The sequence below is a fragment of the Ochotona curzoniae genome, unplaced genomic scaffold, assembly GCF_017591425.1.
Source record: "Ochotona curzoniae isolate NIBS_2020 unplaced genomic scaffold, NIBS_Ocur_1.0 contig_2723, whole genome shotgun sequence".
NCBI lineage: Eukaryota > Metazoa > Chordata > Mammalia > Lagomorpha > Ochotonidae > Ochotona > Ochotona curzoniae.
In genome coordinates this window covers 25,651,624-25,672,031 of record NW_024465573.1, presented here as the reverse complement: position 1 = coordinate 25,672,031, position 20,408 = coordinate 25,651,624, and the positions used below count along the sequence as shown (strand labels likewise).

The window sequence follows — 20,408 nt, the reverse complement described above, 5'->3', positions numbered from 1 at the left end:
ATCAGTGATTGTTGTAGGCTCTGCACTGATGGGATCTTGAGCTGTTCCAAGCTATATAAAGGCGGCCCTGTGGAGCTCTGGGCCTCCATCTGGCTGTAGCCACCCAGAGAAACCACCTCCCTGCTTCCAGCTGTATCCTCAACTTGATTTTGGACTTCTCATCACCACAGGTACGTTCAGGAATGATTCTGTCAGGGCGGGTCTGCACATTGGTGCTTTGGAGAAAATCTTGATCTCGTATTTACTGATGTTTTCACGTTGGAAAACTTTGGTCTCTGTTGAGCTCTGCCAGCTCTTGTGTGCTAGCGTGCTTTCTTCTTTGCATTCCCTCTCTTGTGACGTCTGGGTGGACACTGCTGTGTTTCCTCATCACTCCTGCCATGGGCTTTCTGTCCTGTTGCCATGTTTCTGTTTCTCACGTTGGAGAAGTTTCTTCTTGGGAAGGTATAACTGGTGCACTTTTTGGAGTGCTTGGCTCATTCACTTCAAACTTGCTTCTCTTGTTTGAGTGACTTGTTTTAAATGTTGAATGATATGATACACTTCCGTATAGTCTGCGATTCCCCTCCCCCCAATCCCCATCCCCCGACTGAGTTTCCCCAGATTGTCTCAACACTACATGCCTTCATAAGGAGTTACAATTCCTCAAACTTGCTTTTCTCCATCAGGTAGAAAGGGGCCTCTTGGACAAGCATTACTTTCTTTCTTTCTTTTGCAAAGGCAGATTTTACACAGAGATGAAGAGACAGAGAGAAAGTTCTTGGTCCTCTGGCTGTCGCTTCCCATGGCCACAGTGACCACAGCTGAACTGAGCTCCAGCCAGCAGGCAGGGAGCCGCAGGCAGGAGGCAGGAGACGCTCAGGGTCTCTCCCATGGGTGCAGCACTCCAGCACATTGGGCCTCCTCCATGGATTTCCACTTCCACCAGTAGGCATCCCAACATCAAGTGGGGCCAGTGCCACACGAACTGGGGCTTCTCTTTCAACAGGGATAGAGCTTATGTCCTCACCCCTGCCCACCCCCCACACCCGCCAACACAAACCACGATCCATTTCAACCACAAGAAAATAGTGGCCCAATTTGTCTGTGGGACCTTCCCGGGAGGCACATGTAGAAGGCACACAGGACTCAGAGTCTGGCACTTGCTCTCTTGCAGCCATGCAGCCTGACGGCTCTGGTGTCCAGGACCCCAACTGCGGCAGCATCATGACCTTCCGCCCCAGCTGGGAGGAATTCGTGGACTTCACCTCGTTCATCGCTGCCATGGAAGCCCAGGGTGCACACCGTGCAGGCCTGGCCAAGGTCATCCCACCCCCGCAGTGGAGCGCCAGGCAGACCTACGACGACATCGGCGACATCGTCATCCCCAGCCCCCTGCAACAGCTGGTCTCCGGGAAGGCGGGGGTCTTCACTCAGTACCACAAGAAGAAGAAAGCCATGAGCCTGAGCGACTATCGCCAACTGGCAAACAGCGACAAATACCGGGCCCCAGCCCAGCTCAGCTTGGACCAAGTGGAGAGACTCTACTGGAGGAGCCGCGCCTATGGGGCTCCCCCCATTTACGGGGCCGACGTCAGCGGCTCGCTCTTCCACCACCACACCACGGCCTGGAACCTCAGAAACCTGGGTTCCCTTCTCGACCTGCTACAACAGGAGTGCGGCGTGCTCATCGAGGGCGTCAACACCCCCTACCTCTACTTCGGCATGTGGAAGACCACGTTCGCCTGGCACACGGAGGACATGGACCTTTACAGCGTCAACTACCTGCACTTTGGCGAGCCCAAGACGTGGTACGCGGTGCCCCCTGAGCACGGGCGGCGGCTGGAGGAGCTGGCTGCACAGCTCTTCCCTGCCAGCGCCCAAGCCTGCCGGGCCTTCCTGCGCCACAAGGTAGCCCTCATCTCACCCAGTGTGCTGCGGGAGAACGGCATTCCGTGCCAGCGTGTCACTCAGCAGCCCGGCGAGTTCATGGTCACCTTCCCCTATGGCTACCACGCGGGCTTCAACCACGGCTTCAACTGCGCCGAAGCCATCAACTTCGCCACCCTGCGCTGGATCGACTATGGCAAGGCGGCCTCCCAGTGCAGCTGCGGGCAGGCCAGGGTGTCCTTTGCCATGGACGCCTTCGAGCGCCTCCAGCAACCCGAGCACTATGAGCTGTGGCAGCGCAGCCAGGCCCGGGCGCCTGTGAACCTGCCAGGGCCCACGGGAGCAGCCAGCAAGGGGCCCACGGGAGCAGCCAGCAAGGGGCTGAAGGCCTGGAAAGAGGATCACAAGCTCCGGAGGGCAGCCCTGGGCCTGAGGCATCTCTCCTCGGCCCAGGCACCTTCCCTGCAGCCTGTGCAGGCCCGAGGGGGCCGAGGCCGACGCCACAGGTGCACACGGGCAATGGAGACTTCTGTAGGCGCACAGCAGCTGTCACCTGCTCCAGGCCGTCGTGGGCGAGGTCGTAGGCTCAGGCGAGGTCGTGGTCAGCATCGGCACCATCTTCCTCCTCTTCCTCAGGAACCAGAAACTCACCAGCCCCTCCTGCAGCTGCCAACCAAGAGGCCGCTTCAGTCCCAGTCTGCTCACACAGCTCCTGGCGCTGAAGTACAACCCCTGGCGTGGGAAGCAGCCTCACCCGCAGACTCGCTCCACTCCACGCTGGACTTCCAGCCTCCTGCCAACCCTTCTGGAGGTTGCTGCGACCCCGAGCTCCAAGCCTTGGGACCACCACTGGATCCTGATGCTGCCATGCACCCTGGGCCTTGTCTGCTGTCCCTGCACAACATCCCAGTGCATTTCGCCCACTTTCTGCCTCTCCCTCCTCCTCCCAACGTCCTGGAGCCCTTGACAAGTCCCTCTGGTGTCTCTACTAGGGACTGACTGCCTGCCTGCTGGAAACCACCAGCACCATGTGCTTCAGGGCCACTCTGACAACTGTGCAACCTTGCCTGCCCCCGCAGCTGCCCAAGTCCCATATCCTCTGACTGGAGATCCCCTCTGGCTCCAGCCACAGGGAGGTGCATTGGAAGACCTGAGTCGCCTTCACTTTGCGGACTTGTGACTATGCCAAGGTAACCCCATCCTCCCATCCAGGAAAGGTCCCAGCCAGGACACGACCCGCCTGGCAAGACTCAGCAGTGAGCCCTCCTCTCCAAAGGGCATTTCAGATCCTCCCCCAGCCTGGGACGAGAACCTGAGCCTTACAGAAGGTTCCTCCAGCGGACCTCCACCCTCCAGCCAGACACAGGAGGTTGGACTGACTGCCTCTTGGGGACTTGGAGCACACTCTGGAACATGACAAGTCTCTGGAACACAAAAGCCTGGCTCACGGCAATCTTGGGATGAGAAGCAGTCAGGAGGCGATTCTGCAATGCTGGCATGCCGTGTGGACACTGCCTTGAGACCTGGCTGCTCCACCTGGGACCCAGCTCCCTCTTACTCTCTAATTGAAGAGCAGAAGATGGCCTCGAGACAGGAGCTCTTGCATCCACGTGGCACACAAGCAGGAAGCTCCAGGATCCTGTCTTCACCCTAGCCTGGCCTGGCCTGGCCACTGCTGCCATGGATGACAGAGCCAGCACATGGAAGATGCATTGCAACTCTGACTTGAAAATACAGAAGAGGGTGTGCGTGTGTGTGTGATTCATCAGATCATCACCTATTCCCAGGCAAATAGATGATCTGAAAGCCTAGAAGACCAAAGAACAGTGGGCTTGGACATATGTGAAATGGAAGCACGGTTGTCTGAACATCAGCCTCTTGTGAATATTTCGCTACCGTTATTCTGTATTTGCTTGCTTTCCTTTTCTTGTCAAGTAAAGCACACAGTTGTACAACTCAACCAGTCTCTCAAGTAGTCTTTTGGCGAGGTCGGGGACTCGGGCAGGGTTGTTTGTGGAGGGCTGCTTCCAGCATGCTATGCAGCAGGATGCACTGCTTTGTGTTGATATACTGTGTGGCGGGCACTCTGCATGGGAAAAGCTGCCCGGGCCAGGCTGATTTCCTATGGTCAGCCATCATTGTCTCTTAGCCTGCCTTTGGCAAAAGCCAATTAAACAGCTCAGAGCAATTGTACCAAGCTGAAGGTAGACCCATCTGCCCCCATCCCTTAACCTCCAGTCCTAGGCTTCCATCCAATTCTGACCATCACAAGTGTGAATTCAATGAATCTTTAGGATCGAGAAGGAATCCCAAGAGCCCAAACTCGCAGGTCATGTATCTGTTTGGAAAATTATTCTCCTTTACAAGCACCTTTGACACGTCACTTCATTTTACAAGACCTCAACAGGAAACTGCCTACATCTGTAGGCCTAGGGATTCAGTTTGCCAAACATTGTTGTCTACTTCGGGGCAATGATTTCTCTGTACATTGGAAATGCAGGGTGAGATGCAGATGCTCCATTGGCCTGGACACTTTCCGAAATGGCTGTGACAGGTGACTCTTTTTTAAATAAAGATTTATTAATTTTTGTTGGACAAGCAGGTCTACAGAGAGGAGCAGAGACAGAGAGGAAGATCTTCCATCCAATGGCTCGCTACCCAAGCGGCTGCAAGTGCTGGAGCTGAACCCAATCCAATGCCAGGAGCCAGGAGCTTCCTCCGGGTCTCCCATGCAGATGCAGGATTCCAAAGCTTTGGGCTGTTTTCAACTGCAGTCCCAGACCACATGCAGGGAGCTGGATGGACAGCAGGGAGCCAGAATGGGAACCACATCACATATGGCATCCTGGCACGTTCAAGGCAAGGAATTGAACCACTGTGCTATGCCACCAGAGCCTACAGTGCCATTTGTAACGAGCTGGTGTCACAGGGCTATCTTAACCACATGATTTTGCAACTCTCCATGAGCCGTGATGGGAATAGCTCTTTGGTGAACACACTAGGAAAGCCCAGGCAGCACCCCCATCCCCATGCTCACTGGAAACGCAGTCCCCCTGGAAGGAAGTCGCTGGGGTCACCCAGGGGCAACAAGCAATGCCCTCAGTTCTTAGGAAGGTGGGCTGGAGAAGCAGAAGCACTTGAGCAGAATTCTGCTGGCACAAAGGTCTGCCAGCATTTCTGCCAGCATTTCTATCCTGAAGACCACAGAACTATTTCTTTGCCTGTAAGATTGAGTTCATTTTTGACTGCAAAGTCATCTATACAGACAGGAGGACAGATAGAGAGGAACATCTTCTGTCAGATACTTCACTCCCCAAGTGACCTCAAGGGCCAGAGCTGTGCCAACCTGAAGCCAGCAGCCTGGAACTTCAGCCAGGTCTCCCAGATGGGTGCATGGACCCAAGGCTGTGGACTGTCCTCTCCTGCTTTACCAGGCCAAAAGCAGTGAGTTGCATGGGAAGCAGAACTGCAGGGATGAAAGCTGGTGCCCGTATGGAAAACCAGAGCATTCAAGGCCAGGATTGAGGCCGCTAGGCCAACCAGCCAGGCCCTATTTCTTTTCCACATTGCACCACAATTCATGCACGTTCACTGCAACTCAATGCTAAGTGGTAGATAGAGCAGCTGGGGCTCACCCTGGCAGTACTATGAGATGCTGGCATCAAAAGCAATGGCAACACACCTAGTCCCCAACTTCATGACTTGAATACTTTCCAAAGGAATTCTCCTTTGGCTACAAACCACCTGGCGCCTATGTCCTAGCCTTGAACGAGCCAGAATCCCATATGGGCTCCAATTCTAATTCCGGCAGTTCCACTTCCCATCCAGCTCCTGCTTGTGGCCTGCAAAAGCAGTCGAAGACAGCCCAAAACCTTGGGACTCTGCACCCAAATGGGAGACCTGGAAGCAGTTCCAGGATCCTGGCTTTGGATCAGCACAGCACCAGCAATTACACTCACTTGGGGCGTGACTCATTGGACAGAAGATCTTTCTCTCTGTCTTTCCTCCTCTCTGTATATCTGACTTGGCAATAAAAAGAATAATAATAATAAAATCTTTTTTAAAACGTATTTCATTTTTGGGGAGAATCAAGATGGCGGAATAGGGTAAGGACACGTTTAAAGGGACGGAGAAGCATTTAACCAGAATGAAGCAGAGAGGACATATTTCAGGAAATACGAAAGGACAGAACAACAGCAGAGGGGGTACATGGAGACTGACAGACACAGGAAAGCAGCTGGCACAGCAGCGTGGTGTTGCAGTGAATGATATTCCAGCACGGGGATCTAAACTTCACCAGCAGCCGGAACTCCACCAGCAACCAGGTGGGAGGCGCACCCAGACGGGGAACTCTCTGCCCTGCTGGTCCGTTTGATTTGACCAGGATCAGAGACAGAACAGCAGGTCCCAGGCGGGCAGTGCGAGAACAGCGAGGATTTCATAGCCCAGTCAGCCCTCTAGAGCTGAATTGGGCGCCATTTTGCCTAAGGAGGAAAGGGCAAGGGAAAGGACTGAGCATACTCTGAGAGGGAGTGAGCTCATTTCTGACTCGGTGAACTGCAAGGATGTGGCATTCTACGGGTTCTCTCCAGGGCAGGTCTGGGTAACACTTGGATCTGACAGCCAGCAGATCAAGAACTGTTGTGGTAGCACATCGGGCACCATTTTGTGCACTGTGGCAATAGCTTTGGGACTGCAGGGGACAACAGTGAACTCCGCATGTGCTGAGCTCATGAGAACTCGCTGAGGTCCCGCCGGAAAATAATACTGACTGTGGCATCATCCCGGTCAAAACCGGTCCGTGTGGCACACAGACCTAGCATCCAACAAGTTCCGACAAGATCAGCGCCACCAACAAGCTAACTAGATAGTACACCTGGTGTCTCTTTAATCCTGGAACCCACTCCAACCAGAAGAGGGAGAAAGGTTGCAGAGACAACAGTGCAGCCTCAGCACGGTATCACAGGAGGTGGAGAGAAGTGAGCCAGGAGCTGAGGCTGTAGAGACCGTGGTGGATATCTGACATAAGAACCCAGACCTGGAACTCGCTGGAGATTGTGGCACAAGTGACTGCAAGCAAAAAGTTGAGTACCAACTACAATAAGTAAAATCACATTGTAGACCTGTGGGTGACAGAGCTTAGAAACCTGCCCCCAAGAAGAAGACTCTGCTAACCAGAAGTACAATGATCAAGAGCAAAAGAAGAGACAAAGGCACAATGAATATTACTGAAAACTCCCCTGCAAAGGAGCAAAATCCTATGCTAACCTCAGAGTTAACGGAGGAAGACATTGAGAAAATGGGGGACACAGAATCCATAAGACTCATTTTAAAGATTCTGGTCAAAAATGAGAAGTTAATGCAAGAGTTCAAAGAATTTAAGAAAGCAGTAAAGCAAATCAAGACTGGAATATCAGAAATTAAGAACACAGTAGAGCAAATTACAAGTACAGTGGAGAGTCTCCAAAATAGAATGAAGCAAGCAGAAAAAAAAAATCTCAGAATTGGCAGATATCTCCTTTCACCAAGGAGAAACAAACAAAAAGCTGGAAGCAGAGCTGGATCAGGCCAAAAAAAGTATTCAAGAATTGAAAGACACTATTAAGAGGCCAAATATAAGAGTTATGGGAGTCCCGGAAGGTGCAGAAAGAGAAGCTGAGTTTGCAAATGTATTTAATGAAATAATCAAGGAAAATTTCCCTAATCTGGAGAAAGAATTGGGAAACAAGATCCAGGAGGGGCACAGAACTCCCAACAGGCTTGATCAAAAGCGATCTTCACCAAGACATATGATTATCAAGCTCTCTTCAACTGAACATAAGGAAAAGATCCTTAAATGTGCACGTGAAAAACATCAATTGACATATAAAGGAATGGCAATTAAGCTCACAGGAGATCTCTCACAGGAAACTCTACAGGCAAGAAGAGAATGGAGTGACATATTCCAGATTCTAAAAGAAAAAAATTGTCGGCCTAAGATAACATACCCTGCAAAGCTTTCTTTCATCTTTGAAAATGAAATAAAATTCTTCCACAGTAAAGAAAAGCTAAAAGAATTTGCCTCTTCCAAACCTGCCCTACAAATGATACTTCAAGATGTTCTTTTGACAGAGAAGAGGAATAGCACCTACCAAAACCAAAGGCAAACGGAAAGAACATCCCAGTAAAATGACAACAGAAGACTAAATCAATGAACAACCCATTCCTAAAATGACAGGATCTAAGTACCACCTATGTATATTTAACTCTAAATGTAAATTAAAAAACAAAACCCATCTGTTTATTGTCGGGAGGGGACACACTCCAACAAAGATCAGTGGAAACTATATCACATGGATTTGGTTGTTTTCTGTTGGTTTCATCTCTTCAAAACACTTTCTTCTGATTAAATCATTCAATGACTCGTAAATCATACAGTGGCATCATTTTCTTCAAGAAGGTTCTTGATTTTCACTTCTTCAGCTACACGTTAGACATTTAATAGCATGTTGTTTAACTTTTTGGTGTTGTTAATTTCTTTTTTCCCCCGAGAGTTGATTTTGTTTTGTGGCTCTTCATTTAAGGGGAGGTATAGTAGTTGTATAATGGAGACTGTCATATCTAGTAACATGTCATTTAACTTCATGGCATTGTAAATTTCTATTTTTCTTTCTATTTTGATTTTGTGTCATGAATTTTCATTTAAGGAAATGTACAGTAGTTATGTAATGGAGACTAACAACCAGATGTGAGGATGCAGTGTGGTCGGCATCTCTGTTTCAAGACAAAGATGGACTTACAGTGAAACTGTTTATATTATATTTTGACAATAGGATTCTGAACTCTCTGCCATTGTCCATGCCCGCAATGATGAACATATGACTGAGTATGAAGAACTATATGTTAGTAATGATATAAAGGAACTGGGGGGAGGAGGGAATTGGGGAGGGGATAAGGGGATGTGGAACTGTATCATAAAATGATACCAATAATAACAAAATGTGAAAAATAAATAATTAATTTTTAAAAAGAAACTTAAAATTTTTAATTAAATTTAAAAAAAATATTTTATTTTTTGTTCCTTGGCTAGGGGCTGAGAGTACTGTTGCCTGAAAGGATTTGGTGATGAATCTCCAAGGAGTTCCTGGAGAATCTAATCCTAAAAGGCTATTGGGAGTGGCTCTTGGGTGTGGCTCCAGCAACACCCTAGGGACTCTGGTTGTAGTCCTGATGGATCCATTTCTGAACCAGCTCTCTGCTCATGCCCCGAGGAAAGCAGCGGTGCTGGGGCCAAGTACATGGAGGCTAGAACTCAAGGGACACATGAATGAAACTCCAACCGCCTAACCTCACACTGGTCTGGTCCCAGACTCTGTACCCTTTTGGGAAGTGAACCAGATGATGGGACACTGTCCCTTTATCTCTCTCTCTTTCTCTCTTTCTCTCTCTCCCCACCATCTCATGCTCTTATTCTGGAAATTCCACGGGAGACAAGGATGAAATTCCTGATGGTAGACTCCAACCTGGCTCCCACCTGGCTTCTGCTACCATTTGGGGAGTGAACCAGCACCAGGGGCATGTTTTCCTGTCCCTCTGCTTTCCAAACACTCATCCACTACATCTTTTACTTAATGACCCCATACGTGAATGTCCAGTCCTGTGGCTCTCCAGGAACCTTGGGTTTCTATCCGTGTGCATTGCTTCTCCCATCACTTGGCTTTCAAGGCGCCCTGCTCCTTGAAAGCTGCTTAGGAATTTCACCTGAAGAGGGAGGAGTCAAGACAAAGACAGGGTGTATCAATCAGTGATTGTTGTAGGCTCTGCACTGATGGGATCTTGAGCTGTTCCAAGCTATATAAAGGCGGCCCTGTGGAGCTCTGGGCCTCCATTTGGCTGTAGCCACCCAGAGAAACCACCTCCCTGCTTCCAGCTGTATCCTCAACTTGATTTTGGACTTCTCATCACCACAGGTACGTTCAGGAATGATTCTGTCAGGGCGGGTTTGCACATTGGTGCTTTGGAGAAAATCCTGATCTCGTATTTGCTGATGTTTTCACGTTGGAAAACTTTGGTCTCTGTTGAGCTCTGCCAGCTCTTGTGTGCTAGCGTGCTTTCTTCTTTGCATTCCCTCTCTTGTGACGTCTGGGTGGACACTGCTGTGTTTCCTCATCACTCCTGCCATGGGCTTTCTGTCCTGTTGCCATGTTTCTGTTTCTCACGTTGGAGAAGTTTCTTCTTGGGAAGGTATAGCTGGTGCACTTTTTGGAGTGCTTGGCTCATTCACTTCAAACTTGCTTCTCTTGTTTGAGTGACTTGTTTTAAATGTTGAATGTTATGATACACTTCAGTATAGTCTGCGATTCCCCTCCCCCCAATCCCCATCCCCCGACTGAGTTTCCCCAGATTGTCTCAACACTACATGCCTTCATAAGGAGTTACAATTCCTCAAACTTGCTTTTCTCTATCAGGTAGAAAGGGGCCTCTTGGACAAGCATTACTTTCTTTCTTTCTTTTGCAAAGGCAGATTTTGCACAGAGATGAAGAGACAGAGAGAAAGTTCTTGGTCCTCTGGCTGTCTCTTCCCATGGCCACAGTGACCACAGCTGAACTGAGCTCCAGCCAGCAGGCAGGGAGCCGCAGGCAGGAGGCAGGAGACGCTCAGGGTCTCTCCCATGGGTGCAGCACCCCAACACATTGGGCCTCCTCCATGGATTTCCACTTCCACCAGTAGGCATCCCAACATCAAGTGGGGCCAGTGCCACACGAACTGGGGCTTCTCTTTCAACAGGGATAGAGCTTATGTCCTCACCCCTGCCCACCCCCCACACCCGCCAACACAAACCACGATCCATTTCAACCACAAGAAAATAGTGGCCCAATTTGTCTGTGGGACCTTCCCGGGAGGCACATGTAGAAGGCACACAGGACTCAGAGTCTGGCACTTGCTCTCTTGCAGCCATGCAGCCTGACGGCTCTGGTGTCCAGGACCCCAACTGCGGCAGCATCATGACCTTCCGCCCCAGCTGGGAGGAATTCGTGGACTTCACCTCGTTCATCGCTGCCATGGAAGCCCAGGGTGCACACCGTGCAGGCCTGGCCAAGGTCATCCCACCCCCGCAGTGGAGCGCCAGGCAGACCTACGACGACATCGGCGACATCGTCATCCCCAGCCCCATGCAACAGCTGGTCTCCGGGAAGGCGGGGGTCTTCACTCAATACCACAAGAAGAAGAAAGCCATGAGCCTGAGCGACTATCGCCAACTGGCAAACAGCGACAAATACCGGGCCCCAGCCCAGCTCAGCTTGGACCAAGTGGAGAGACTCTACTGGAGGAGCCGCGCCTATGGGGCTCCCCCCATTTACGGGGCCGACGTCAGCGGCTCGCTCTTCCACCACCACACCACGGCCTGGAACCTCAGAAACCTGGGTTCCCTTCTCGACCTGCTACAACAGGAGTGCGGCGTGCTCATCGAGGGCGTCAACACCCCCTACCTCTACTTCGGCATGTGGAAGACCACGTTCGCCTGGCACACGGAGGACATGGACCTTTACAGCGTCAACTACCTGCACTTTGGCGAGCCCAAGACGTGGTACGCGGTGCCCCCTGAGCACGGGCGGCGGCTGGAGGAGCTGGCTGCACAGCTCTTCCCTGCCAGCGCCCAAGCCTGCCGGGCCTTCCTGCGCCACAAGGTAGCCCTCATCTCACCCAGTGTGCTGCGGGAGAACGGCATTCCGTGCCAGCGTGTCACTCAGCAGCCCGGAGAGTTCGTGGTCACCTTCCCCTATGGCTACCACGCGGGCTTCAACCACGGCTTCAACTGCGCCGAAGCCATCAACTTCGCCACCCTGCGCTGGATCGACTATGGCAAGGCGGCCTCCCAGTGCAGCTGCGGGGAGGCTAGGGTGTCCTTTGCCATGGACGCCTTCGAGCGCCTCCAGCAACCCGAGCACTATGAGCTGTGGCAGCGCAGCCAGGCCCGGGCGCCTGTGAACCTGCCAGGGCCCACGGGAGCAGCCAGCAAGGGGCCCACGGGAGCAGCCAGCAAGGGGCTGAAGGCCTGGAAAGAGGATCACAAGCTCCGGAGGGCAGCCCTGGGCCTGAGGCATCTCTCCTCGGCCCAGGCACCTTCCCTGCAGCCTGTGCAGGCCCGAGGGGGCCGAGGCCGACGCCGCAGGTGCACACGGGCAATGGAGACTTCTGTAGGCGCACAGCAGCTGTCACCTGCTCCAGGCCGTCGTGGGCGAAGACGTGGTCACAGGCAAGGTGATGGTTGGTGTTTAGGAACCGTAAGCTCATTAGCCCATCTTTGATGTTTCATTGTTGACTGCCTACCTAGCCCCTGGCATGGGATGCACATCAGCGCCCCACTTCACTGTGCTTCAAGCTGTCAGAGTCAGTCTTTTGGCATACACTGATTTTTGCCACAACCCCTCGTGCCAGCACGCCTCACATTCCCCTCCCTGACCCTGTTTCCCACCCACCTGCAACCACTCTGCTCATGCTCAAACAGACCTACAGACCAGTGCAGTCCACCCGAGAATTCTGTCTTCATGTGTTCTGTAACTTTTTATCTATACACTACATTTTTCAATTTTCATAGATGTTTAGAGAGTGCTAATCCTAACACGTTTTTTTACATCCAAGATGCATATGTGTCGTAGCAGATACAAAGTCGTTGCAGAAAATACAAGAACTGTATTTAATTGTACAAGAATTGAAAGACTTCCCTTTGTTTCTGGCAGAATTAAATGAACAAATCTATGTGTTCAGCTGCTAGCATTAACAAAAAGGATGCCATGTGCTGTTCATAGGGGAAAGTTCCTCTTCTACAGCATTGCAAAATCATAGATTCAAGATTACTTTGAGATGTGGAGACAGGGAAATCTTGAGACAAAGTAAGATAGATAGGCTTTCTGCATTACTATGTAGTAAGATTGCACCTGTATTTTAAAATCAGATTGTGTAAAGTTACTATGATTTAACCATATGTAAGTGGGAAACAGAGTCCAAATGCGTTGTTATCCCTTGAAACAGAATAAATAACACGTAGCCTGTGCATTTTGAGATGGAAGAAGTCAGTGATGGTTTTGTTAAATAATATTTGTAGGATCCATTGTTATGGACCAGGTTTTGGAACTCTGCACAACACAGCAAACCAATAGACGGTTTCCATACAGCTGGTGGGCCCCTGTCCATTCTAGCAGGCTCTGTCGCGCAGCAATCAATCGCTGAACAATCATGTTTGTACCTCGCTTCTGTTTGTCTTCATATACTGTTGGATCACATTGTTGACTGGGATTTTCTGTAATTTTTTTATTTGATAAATGCCAGATTTGTGAATTACTTTGGCTTCTTTCTACTTGAGTCACTGTGGGTTTTTTAATTATTGTCATTCAAAAAAAAAAACCGCGCCATTGAATAAATTTTATCTAAGGCTTTTTCTTATACTGCTTCAACTGGGAAAACCTAGAAACACAGCTTATCCCAGAAATACACACAGGAAGGACCATCCTCAAATGTTAGCGGGTGCTTAAATGCATTTGACAAAATTTGAGTTACAAGCTTGTTTTATGTTTTTATTATTTCTTGAAATTCATTTATTTCTATTGGAAAAATAGATTTAGAGAGAGAAGAGAGACAGAGAAAGCAATCTTCCATCCACTGATTCACTTCCTAAATGCCCACAATGGCAGGAACTGAGCCAAACTGAAGCCAGGAGCCAGGAGTTTCTTCTGAATTTCCCATGTGGTTGAAGGGTCCCAAGGCTTTGGGCTGTCCTCTTTTTTCCCAGACCTAAGACAGGGAGTAAATGGGAAGTGGAGCAGCCAAGACAGGAACTGGCACCAATATAGGATGCAGGCACCTACAAGTAGAGGATTAGCCACCTGAGTCATTGCACCGGGTACTCGGCTTGTTTTAATTGCTGACTTCAAGGAAGCAATGTATACGCAAATAAAAAAGAAAACATTTCACCTGGTTATTTTAGTGTGAAACTCAGTAGTTTACTTAACAAGAAATAGTTGAGACAATTAGTTTGGCCAACAGTTTATAGAACTTAAAGGCATTAGCTAATACAAATTTTAGAGTTACAAGTGCTTGGAAGGCAAGAGATGGAATTCTGTTGTTGTGGGTGACACAAAACCAAACATGGGGACAACCATGTAGGGGACTAGTCACTATTCCTTTTTGCATCTGATTCTTTACCCTAAGAGACCTCCTTTTATGCCCAGAATTTATGGCCTTAGACTCCTTTTTTTTCCCTAAAGAGATTTACTTATTTTTATTTGAAAGGCAGATGACAGAAAGAAGGAGAGAGGGAGAGAGAGATCTTCCACCTGCTGGTTCACTCCCCAAATGGCTCTGAGAGCTGAGCCAAGTCTAAGCCAGGAACCAGGAGTTTCTTCTGGGTCTCCCTTGTGCATGCAGGGCCACAACTCGAGGTATCCTCTGCTACATTCACAAGCCGTAAGCAGGAAGCTGGATGGGGAGTGGAGCAGGATGTGAAACAGCGCTCATCTGTGATACCGGTGCCAGCAGGCAGAGAATTCACCTGTTTACCCAGCGCGCTGGCCCCAGCGTTACTCTTTAGTAAAATCATCAAGAATGCTTGTACAATGAGGCAGTGACATGAAGACTCTAGGTTGAAGGGAAATAAAGCAAAACTCAAACAGAAACTTTTCTTTTAAGTCAAATATACAGAGAGGAGGAGAAACAGAGTGGAGGATCTTCTGTCGATTCACTCCCCAAGTGACCACAAGAGCCAGAACTGCACAGATCCGAAGCCAGCAGCCTGGAGCTTCATCCAGGTCTCCCATACAGGTGCAGGGTCCCAAAGCTTTGGGCCGTCCTGGAAAACTGCTTTTCCAGGCCACAAGCAGGGATCTGGAAGGGAAGTGGGGCAGCCTGGATTAGAACCGGCGCCCATATAGGATCCTAGCACATGCAAGACGAGGACTTTAGCCGCTAGGCTATGCCGCCAGGCTCCAAGCAGAAACTTTTTGTGCACTCTAGTTACAACAGTGGCTTTTAGCAATTCTTTGAGAGATGAAGAAACATTTGCTCTTCAAATATAGAAAAAGGCAAGGAGAGAAATCAAAGAGTGGGAACATTGTTGTACTACTCGTATCCAATAATGTGTTCATACACAGCGTATAAAAAGAGCAAGAACAGGGCCTGGCAGCGTGGCCTAGCAGCTAAAGTCCTCGCCTTGAACGCACCGGGGTCCCATATGGGCCAGTTCTAATCCCGGCAGCTCCACTTCCCATCCAGATCCCTGCTTGTGGCCCAGGAAAGCAGTCGAGGATGGCCCAAAGTTTTGGGATCCTGTACCTGTGTGGGAGACCTGGAAGAAGTTCCTGGCTCCTGGCTTCAGATCGGGATAGCATCGGCCTTTGCGCTCACTTGGGGAGTGAATCATCTTACGGAAGATCTTCCTCTCTGTCTTTCCTCCTCTCTGTATATCTGACTTTCCAATAAATAAATAAATCTTTTTTAAAAAAAAAAAAGCAAGAACAAAAAGACAGTAGAGAATGGGCAAGATACTTGGAGAAGCACATCCTGAGTGATGCTATGCAAAATCAATAAGCCTGTGATTCCCCCAAGGAATCAGGGCAAAGCAAATCCTAATGAGATATCACCAGGCTCTAGCTTGGGCAAGCAAAGCTGGAAAGGGAGATATCATTTAAAGCTTAAAAAAAAAAGTTTGAATTGGTAAAACTTTGGGAAGAGCAGCTTGGATGTTCAAGCTTGAACTCACATAACACATTATAAGCACTATTCTTAGCTATGAGAACACAGGCGCTCCTGTACAGTCGTGTGGCACTGCACCGTGGTGATGTCCAAGCAGAGGTGAATCATGATGGGTTTTTATCTTGTATTTCTTATCAGTAATAGTAGTATTATTATTATCATTTTATGATACAGTTCCAGAGGCCCTGGGATTTCCCTTATTCCCTCTCCAAATCTGCCCTCAACAAGTTCCCCTGTATCATTACTAAAGTATAGTTCTTCATACACAGTCATATGTCCATCATTGCAGGCATGGACAATGGCAGAGTCCAGCATTCTATTGCCAAGAAACAGTAAACAGTTTCAGTGGGAGTCCATCTATGGTCTAGAAGTAGCGATGCATACTGCATTGTATCGTCACATCTGGATATGTTAGTCTCCATTACACAGTTGCTGTGCATCCCCTTAAATGAAAAGCCGCAATACAAAATCAACAACAGGAAGAAAAATGAAAATTTACAATGCCATGAAGTTAAATAGCATGTTACTAGATATGATAGTCTCTATGACACAGCTACTATACATCCCCTTAAATGAAAAGCCACAAAACAAAATCAACAACAGGAAGAAAAAAGAAATTAATAACACCATGAAGTTAAATAACATGATATTGAATGACTAATGTGTAGCTGAAGCAATAAAAAAGAAAATCAAGAACTTTCTTGAAGAAAATGATGTTTCTGTATGATCTATGAGTCACTGAAGATTTAATGAGATGAAGAGATGAAGCTAACAACAACAAAAAAATCAAAATCCATGAGATATACTTTCTGCTGATCTTTGTTGATGAGATTTGTCTCCTGTAGGCAACAAATAAATGGGTTTTGATTTTAATCCAGTCTATTAATCTATGACATTTGATTGATGAGTTTAAGCAATTTACACTCAGGGTTAATACGTATGGCTGGTAATTTGGTCCTGTCATTTTAGCAATGGGTTGTTCATTGGTTTAGTCTTCTGTTGTCATTTTGTTGGGATGCTCTTTATATTTGCCTTTGGTTTTGGTGGGCTGTATTCCTCTTCTCTGTCAAGAAAACATCTTTAAATATTAGTTGTATTGTTTGTAGGGCAGGTTTGAAAGAGGCAAAGTCTTTTAACGTTTCTTTACTGTGGAAGAATTTTATTTCATTTGCAAAGATAAAAGAAAGCTTTGCTGGATATGTTATCCTGGGCCAACAATTTATTTTTTCTTTTAGAATCTGGAATATGTCACTCCATTCTCTTCTTGCCTGTAGTTTCCTGGGAGAGGTATCCTGTGAGTTTAATTGCCATTCCTTTATATGTCAGTTGACTTTTTCACTTGTACATCTAAGGATCTTTTCCTTATGTTCAGTTGAAGAGAGCTTGATGATCATGTGTTGTGGTGAAGATCACTTTTGATCAAACCCTGTTGGGAGTTCTGTGCCCCTCCTAGATGTTGTTTCCCAATTCTTTCTCTAGATTTGGGAAATTTCCCCTTATTATTTCATTAAATACATTTGAAAACCGGCTTCTCTTTCTGCAACTTCTGGGACTCCCATAACTCTTATATTTGGCCTCTTAATGGTGTCTTTCAATTCCTGAATACTGTTTTTGGCCTGATCCAGCTCTGCTTCCAGCTTTTTGTTTGTTTCCCCCGATGACAGGAAATAGCTTCTAATTTTGAGATTCTTTCTTCTGTCTCCTTCATTCTATTTTGGAGACTCTCCACTGTACTTTTAATTTGCTCCACTGTATTCTTCATTTCTGATACATCGGCTTCCATTTGATTCATTTCCAGTGTGACATATTCCTTGAATTCCTTGAACACCTGCGTTACGTGCTTCTTATTGTTGATAAGAAGCTTTAAAGCAATACAGAATTTTGAATTTTATATCTCTCATATTCTCGATGTCTTCAGTGAACTTCAGTGAACTCTGAGGTAGCAAAAGGTTTTGCTCCTTTGCAGGGGCAGTAACATAGGGTCTTCAGTCATATTCATTGTGCCTCTGTGTCTTCTTTTGCTCTTGGTCATTGTACTTCTGCTTAGCAGATTCTTCTCCTTGGGGCAGGTTTCTAAGCTCTGTCACCCACAGGTCTACAGTTCGATTTTACTTATTGCAGTTGGTACACGGCTCTTTGCTTGCAGCCAGTAGTGCCACAACCTCCAGCAAGTTCCAGGTCTGGGTTCTTACGTTAGATGTCCACCATGGTCTCTGTAGCCCCAGCTCCTGGCTCACCTCTCGCCACCTCCTGTGATACCATGCTGATGCCGCACCGTTGCCTCTACAATCTTTCTCCCACTTCTGGTTGGAGCAGGTCCCAGGATTAGGGAGACACTAGGTATCCTATATAGCTAGGTTGTTTTGTTGGTTCATATCCCGGTTGCTTCACTTCCCTTCCAGATCCCTGCTTGTGGCCCAGGAAAGCAGAAGACAGTCTAAGTCTTTGGGTCATGGCACCTCTAAGAGAGACCCAGAAGAAGAAGCTCCTGGTACCTGGCTTCAAATTGGCTCAGCTCTGGCCAGTGCATTTACTTGAGAAGTGAACCAGTGAATGGAAGATCCTTCTCTCCCCTTCTCTATGTAAATCTGACTTTCCAAGAAAAATAAATAAATCTTAAATATATATGTGTGTATGTAGATATATACATATACATAATTGTGTTAAATAAATGTCCTGAAATATTTAGCATTTTATTTTGATGATCACCTTCAAAAATCCTCTCTTTTGTTTTTATAAACAGACTGCACATTTCCTGTGGTCACTCTAGTTTAACAGGACTAGACTTCTCACTGCTGCCTAGCTATTACGTGGTACCAAAGTACCAACTGTTTCATGTTATTTATTTTAACTTACTTATTCTTAATAACATGTTTTTGTCAACTTTTATTCATTCCCAAGCAATGGGAGAAATAGAAAGTTGATTCTGCCGGTGGGGGGCGTGCATAGTGGTTGTGCCAGTCATAACTGAGGCCAGAAACAGGAGCCAGGAGATTCATGCAAGTCTCCTGCGTGGGTAGCCGAGACTCAAACATGTGAACCTCACACTTTCCATTGCTCAGTCTTCATCATTGTCATCAGACCTTTATCTTGGTTTTTCTTTAAAAGTAGCATATTTCACCTTCATTAATCTTGTTTTGTGTCGTCTTCCTCCTTTTTGATCAGACATTTCATTATATCTTGTTTTGTGCATGTTTTGCATAATTTTATTTTATGTGATTTTTGCTTGTCTTTATGTTTCGAATTGGATATAGGGTAAATTCATTTTTAGAAATGTGGATATTACTTCTCAAGCTAATGCCCATGGTTGCATTTTGTTATTTCTACTGTTGACTTTCCATTGATTTTTTTCAAGTGCATGATTCAGTATCTTTTCTTTATGTTCAACTGAAGAGTGCTTGAGTATGATGTGTTGTACAAAGGTCCCCTTTTGGCAACTCTGTGTGGAGCTCTGTGCCCCTCCTGTATTTTGCATCTCAATTTTTTTTGAAAGCTCTAATTTATTCTCAATTATTATTTCACTGAGCGCATCTTTGAACCCAGCTTCTCTTTCCATGCCTTCTGGAACTCCCGTAACTCTTGTGTTTGGTCTTTTGATGGTGTCCTTTAATTCCTGAGTGTTCTTAGCTAGACTCAGTTCCTCTTCAAGTTTTTTGACAGTTTCAGGGTTATTGCAGGAGTTGTCTTCCAATTCTGAGATTCTTTCTTCTGCCTCGCTCATTCTACTACTCAGGCTTGCCACTTTGATTTTGTTTTTTTTGCTTGATTTTGTTTCAATGTTGCTATTTCCTATGTGACATATTCCTTAAATTCCTTAAACTCCTTTATGTGCTTCTCCTTGCTTTTAGTGAATTTTAGAACAATTTTAAAAGTTCTTTATCACCCAGTCTCTCAATGTCTTGCTCAGTTAACTCTGAAGTTCATACAGACTTTGGCTAATTTGTCAGGAAGGCATCAGCAACCTCATTCATTGTGCCTGTGTCTCTTCTTTCACCCTTGTTCACTGGAACTCTGATTAGTAAATGTTTCTCCCTGGGAAATTTTTTAAGCTGTTTTGTCCACAGGTCAAGACATTAACTTAACTGATCCCATTCAGTGCCCAGTTCTTCATCTGCTGTAGCTCAACCTCTAGCAAGATTCAATCCAGTCTCTTGCGCTACACTTCGACCATGGTATCCGCAGCCCAGGCTCCTGGTTCACCACTCTCTACCCCCTATGATACCATGCTGTGACTGCATGGTACCCTGCTCATCTTTCTCCCAACCCAGTCTGGCTGTCCTCACTCTCTCCTCTTCACCATGGTCACAGAACCTTTCTAATCTACTGACCGAGTCTAAGAACAGGAACAGGGCTCCCTGAACTTTCTGTCTTGATTTGACTCCAACCTGCCTACTTTCCCCAGGACTCTTTCCTAATAAGGTTAATGCTCCCACCTCAGGCAACCCAGCCAGCCGGGACTCCGCCGCTATGCACCCTTTGCGGCAAGGCTGCTGTGAGGCCAGGTTCCTGCTCACTTTGCCCAGAGCTGCAGCATCAATCTGGGCTGTGGCTGCCACCCACAAGGTGCACATAGGAATGTTGATCTTCCTACTTTGTATCTCTGGCTGCTTAGGCTTCATCCTAGAGAAATTGTAGCAGCTCTGTGCCCTTTGGAGGACATCTCACTGCATCCCAGGATGGTGGTGCACCAAGACAACATGGACTGGGACAGGCAGTGGGTGACAAACAATATCCAACTCCATGAGAGAGAGTGTGTCAGGGAAAGCTCTGGTCACCTCCACAAGCGCAGCCCCCGGTGGCATTCACAGAA

At 47.6% G+C, this 20,408-nt stretch overlaps 2 protein-coding genes across 2 annotated transcripts; both read left to right on the top strand.

Annotated features, from left to right (window-relative positions):
- Positions 1–1,158: 1,158 nt before the first annotated feature.
- Positions 1,159–2,868, top strand: LOC121153996 (lysine-specific demethylase 4D-like). The gene is made up of 2 exons (XM_040976740.1): positions 1,159–2,375; positions 2,862–2,868. Exons 1-2 carry the CDS (start codon positions 1,159–1,161, stop codon positions 2,866–2,868), a joined length of 1,224 nt encoding a protein of 407 aa, XP_040832674.1.
- A 7,938-nt stretch (positions 2,869–10,806) lies between these two features.
- On the top strand, positions 10,807–20,094 carry LOC121153995 (lysine-specific demethylase 4D-like). The gene is made up of 2 exons (XM_040976739.1): positions 10,807–12,023; positions 20,037–20,094. The coding sequence occupies exons 1-2, from the start codon at positions 10,807–10,809 to the stop codon at positions 20,092–20,094; spliced, it is 1,275 nt and encodes a 424-aa protein (XP_040832673.1).
- Positions 20,095–20,408: the final 314 nt, after the last annotated feature.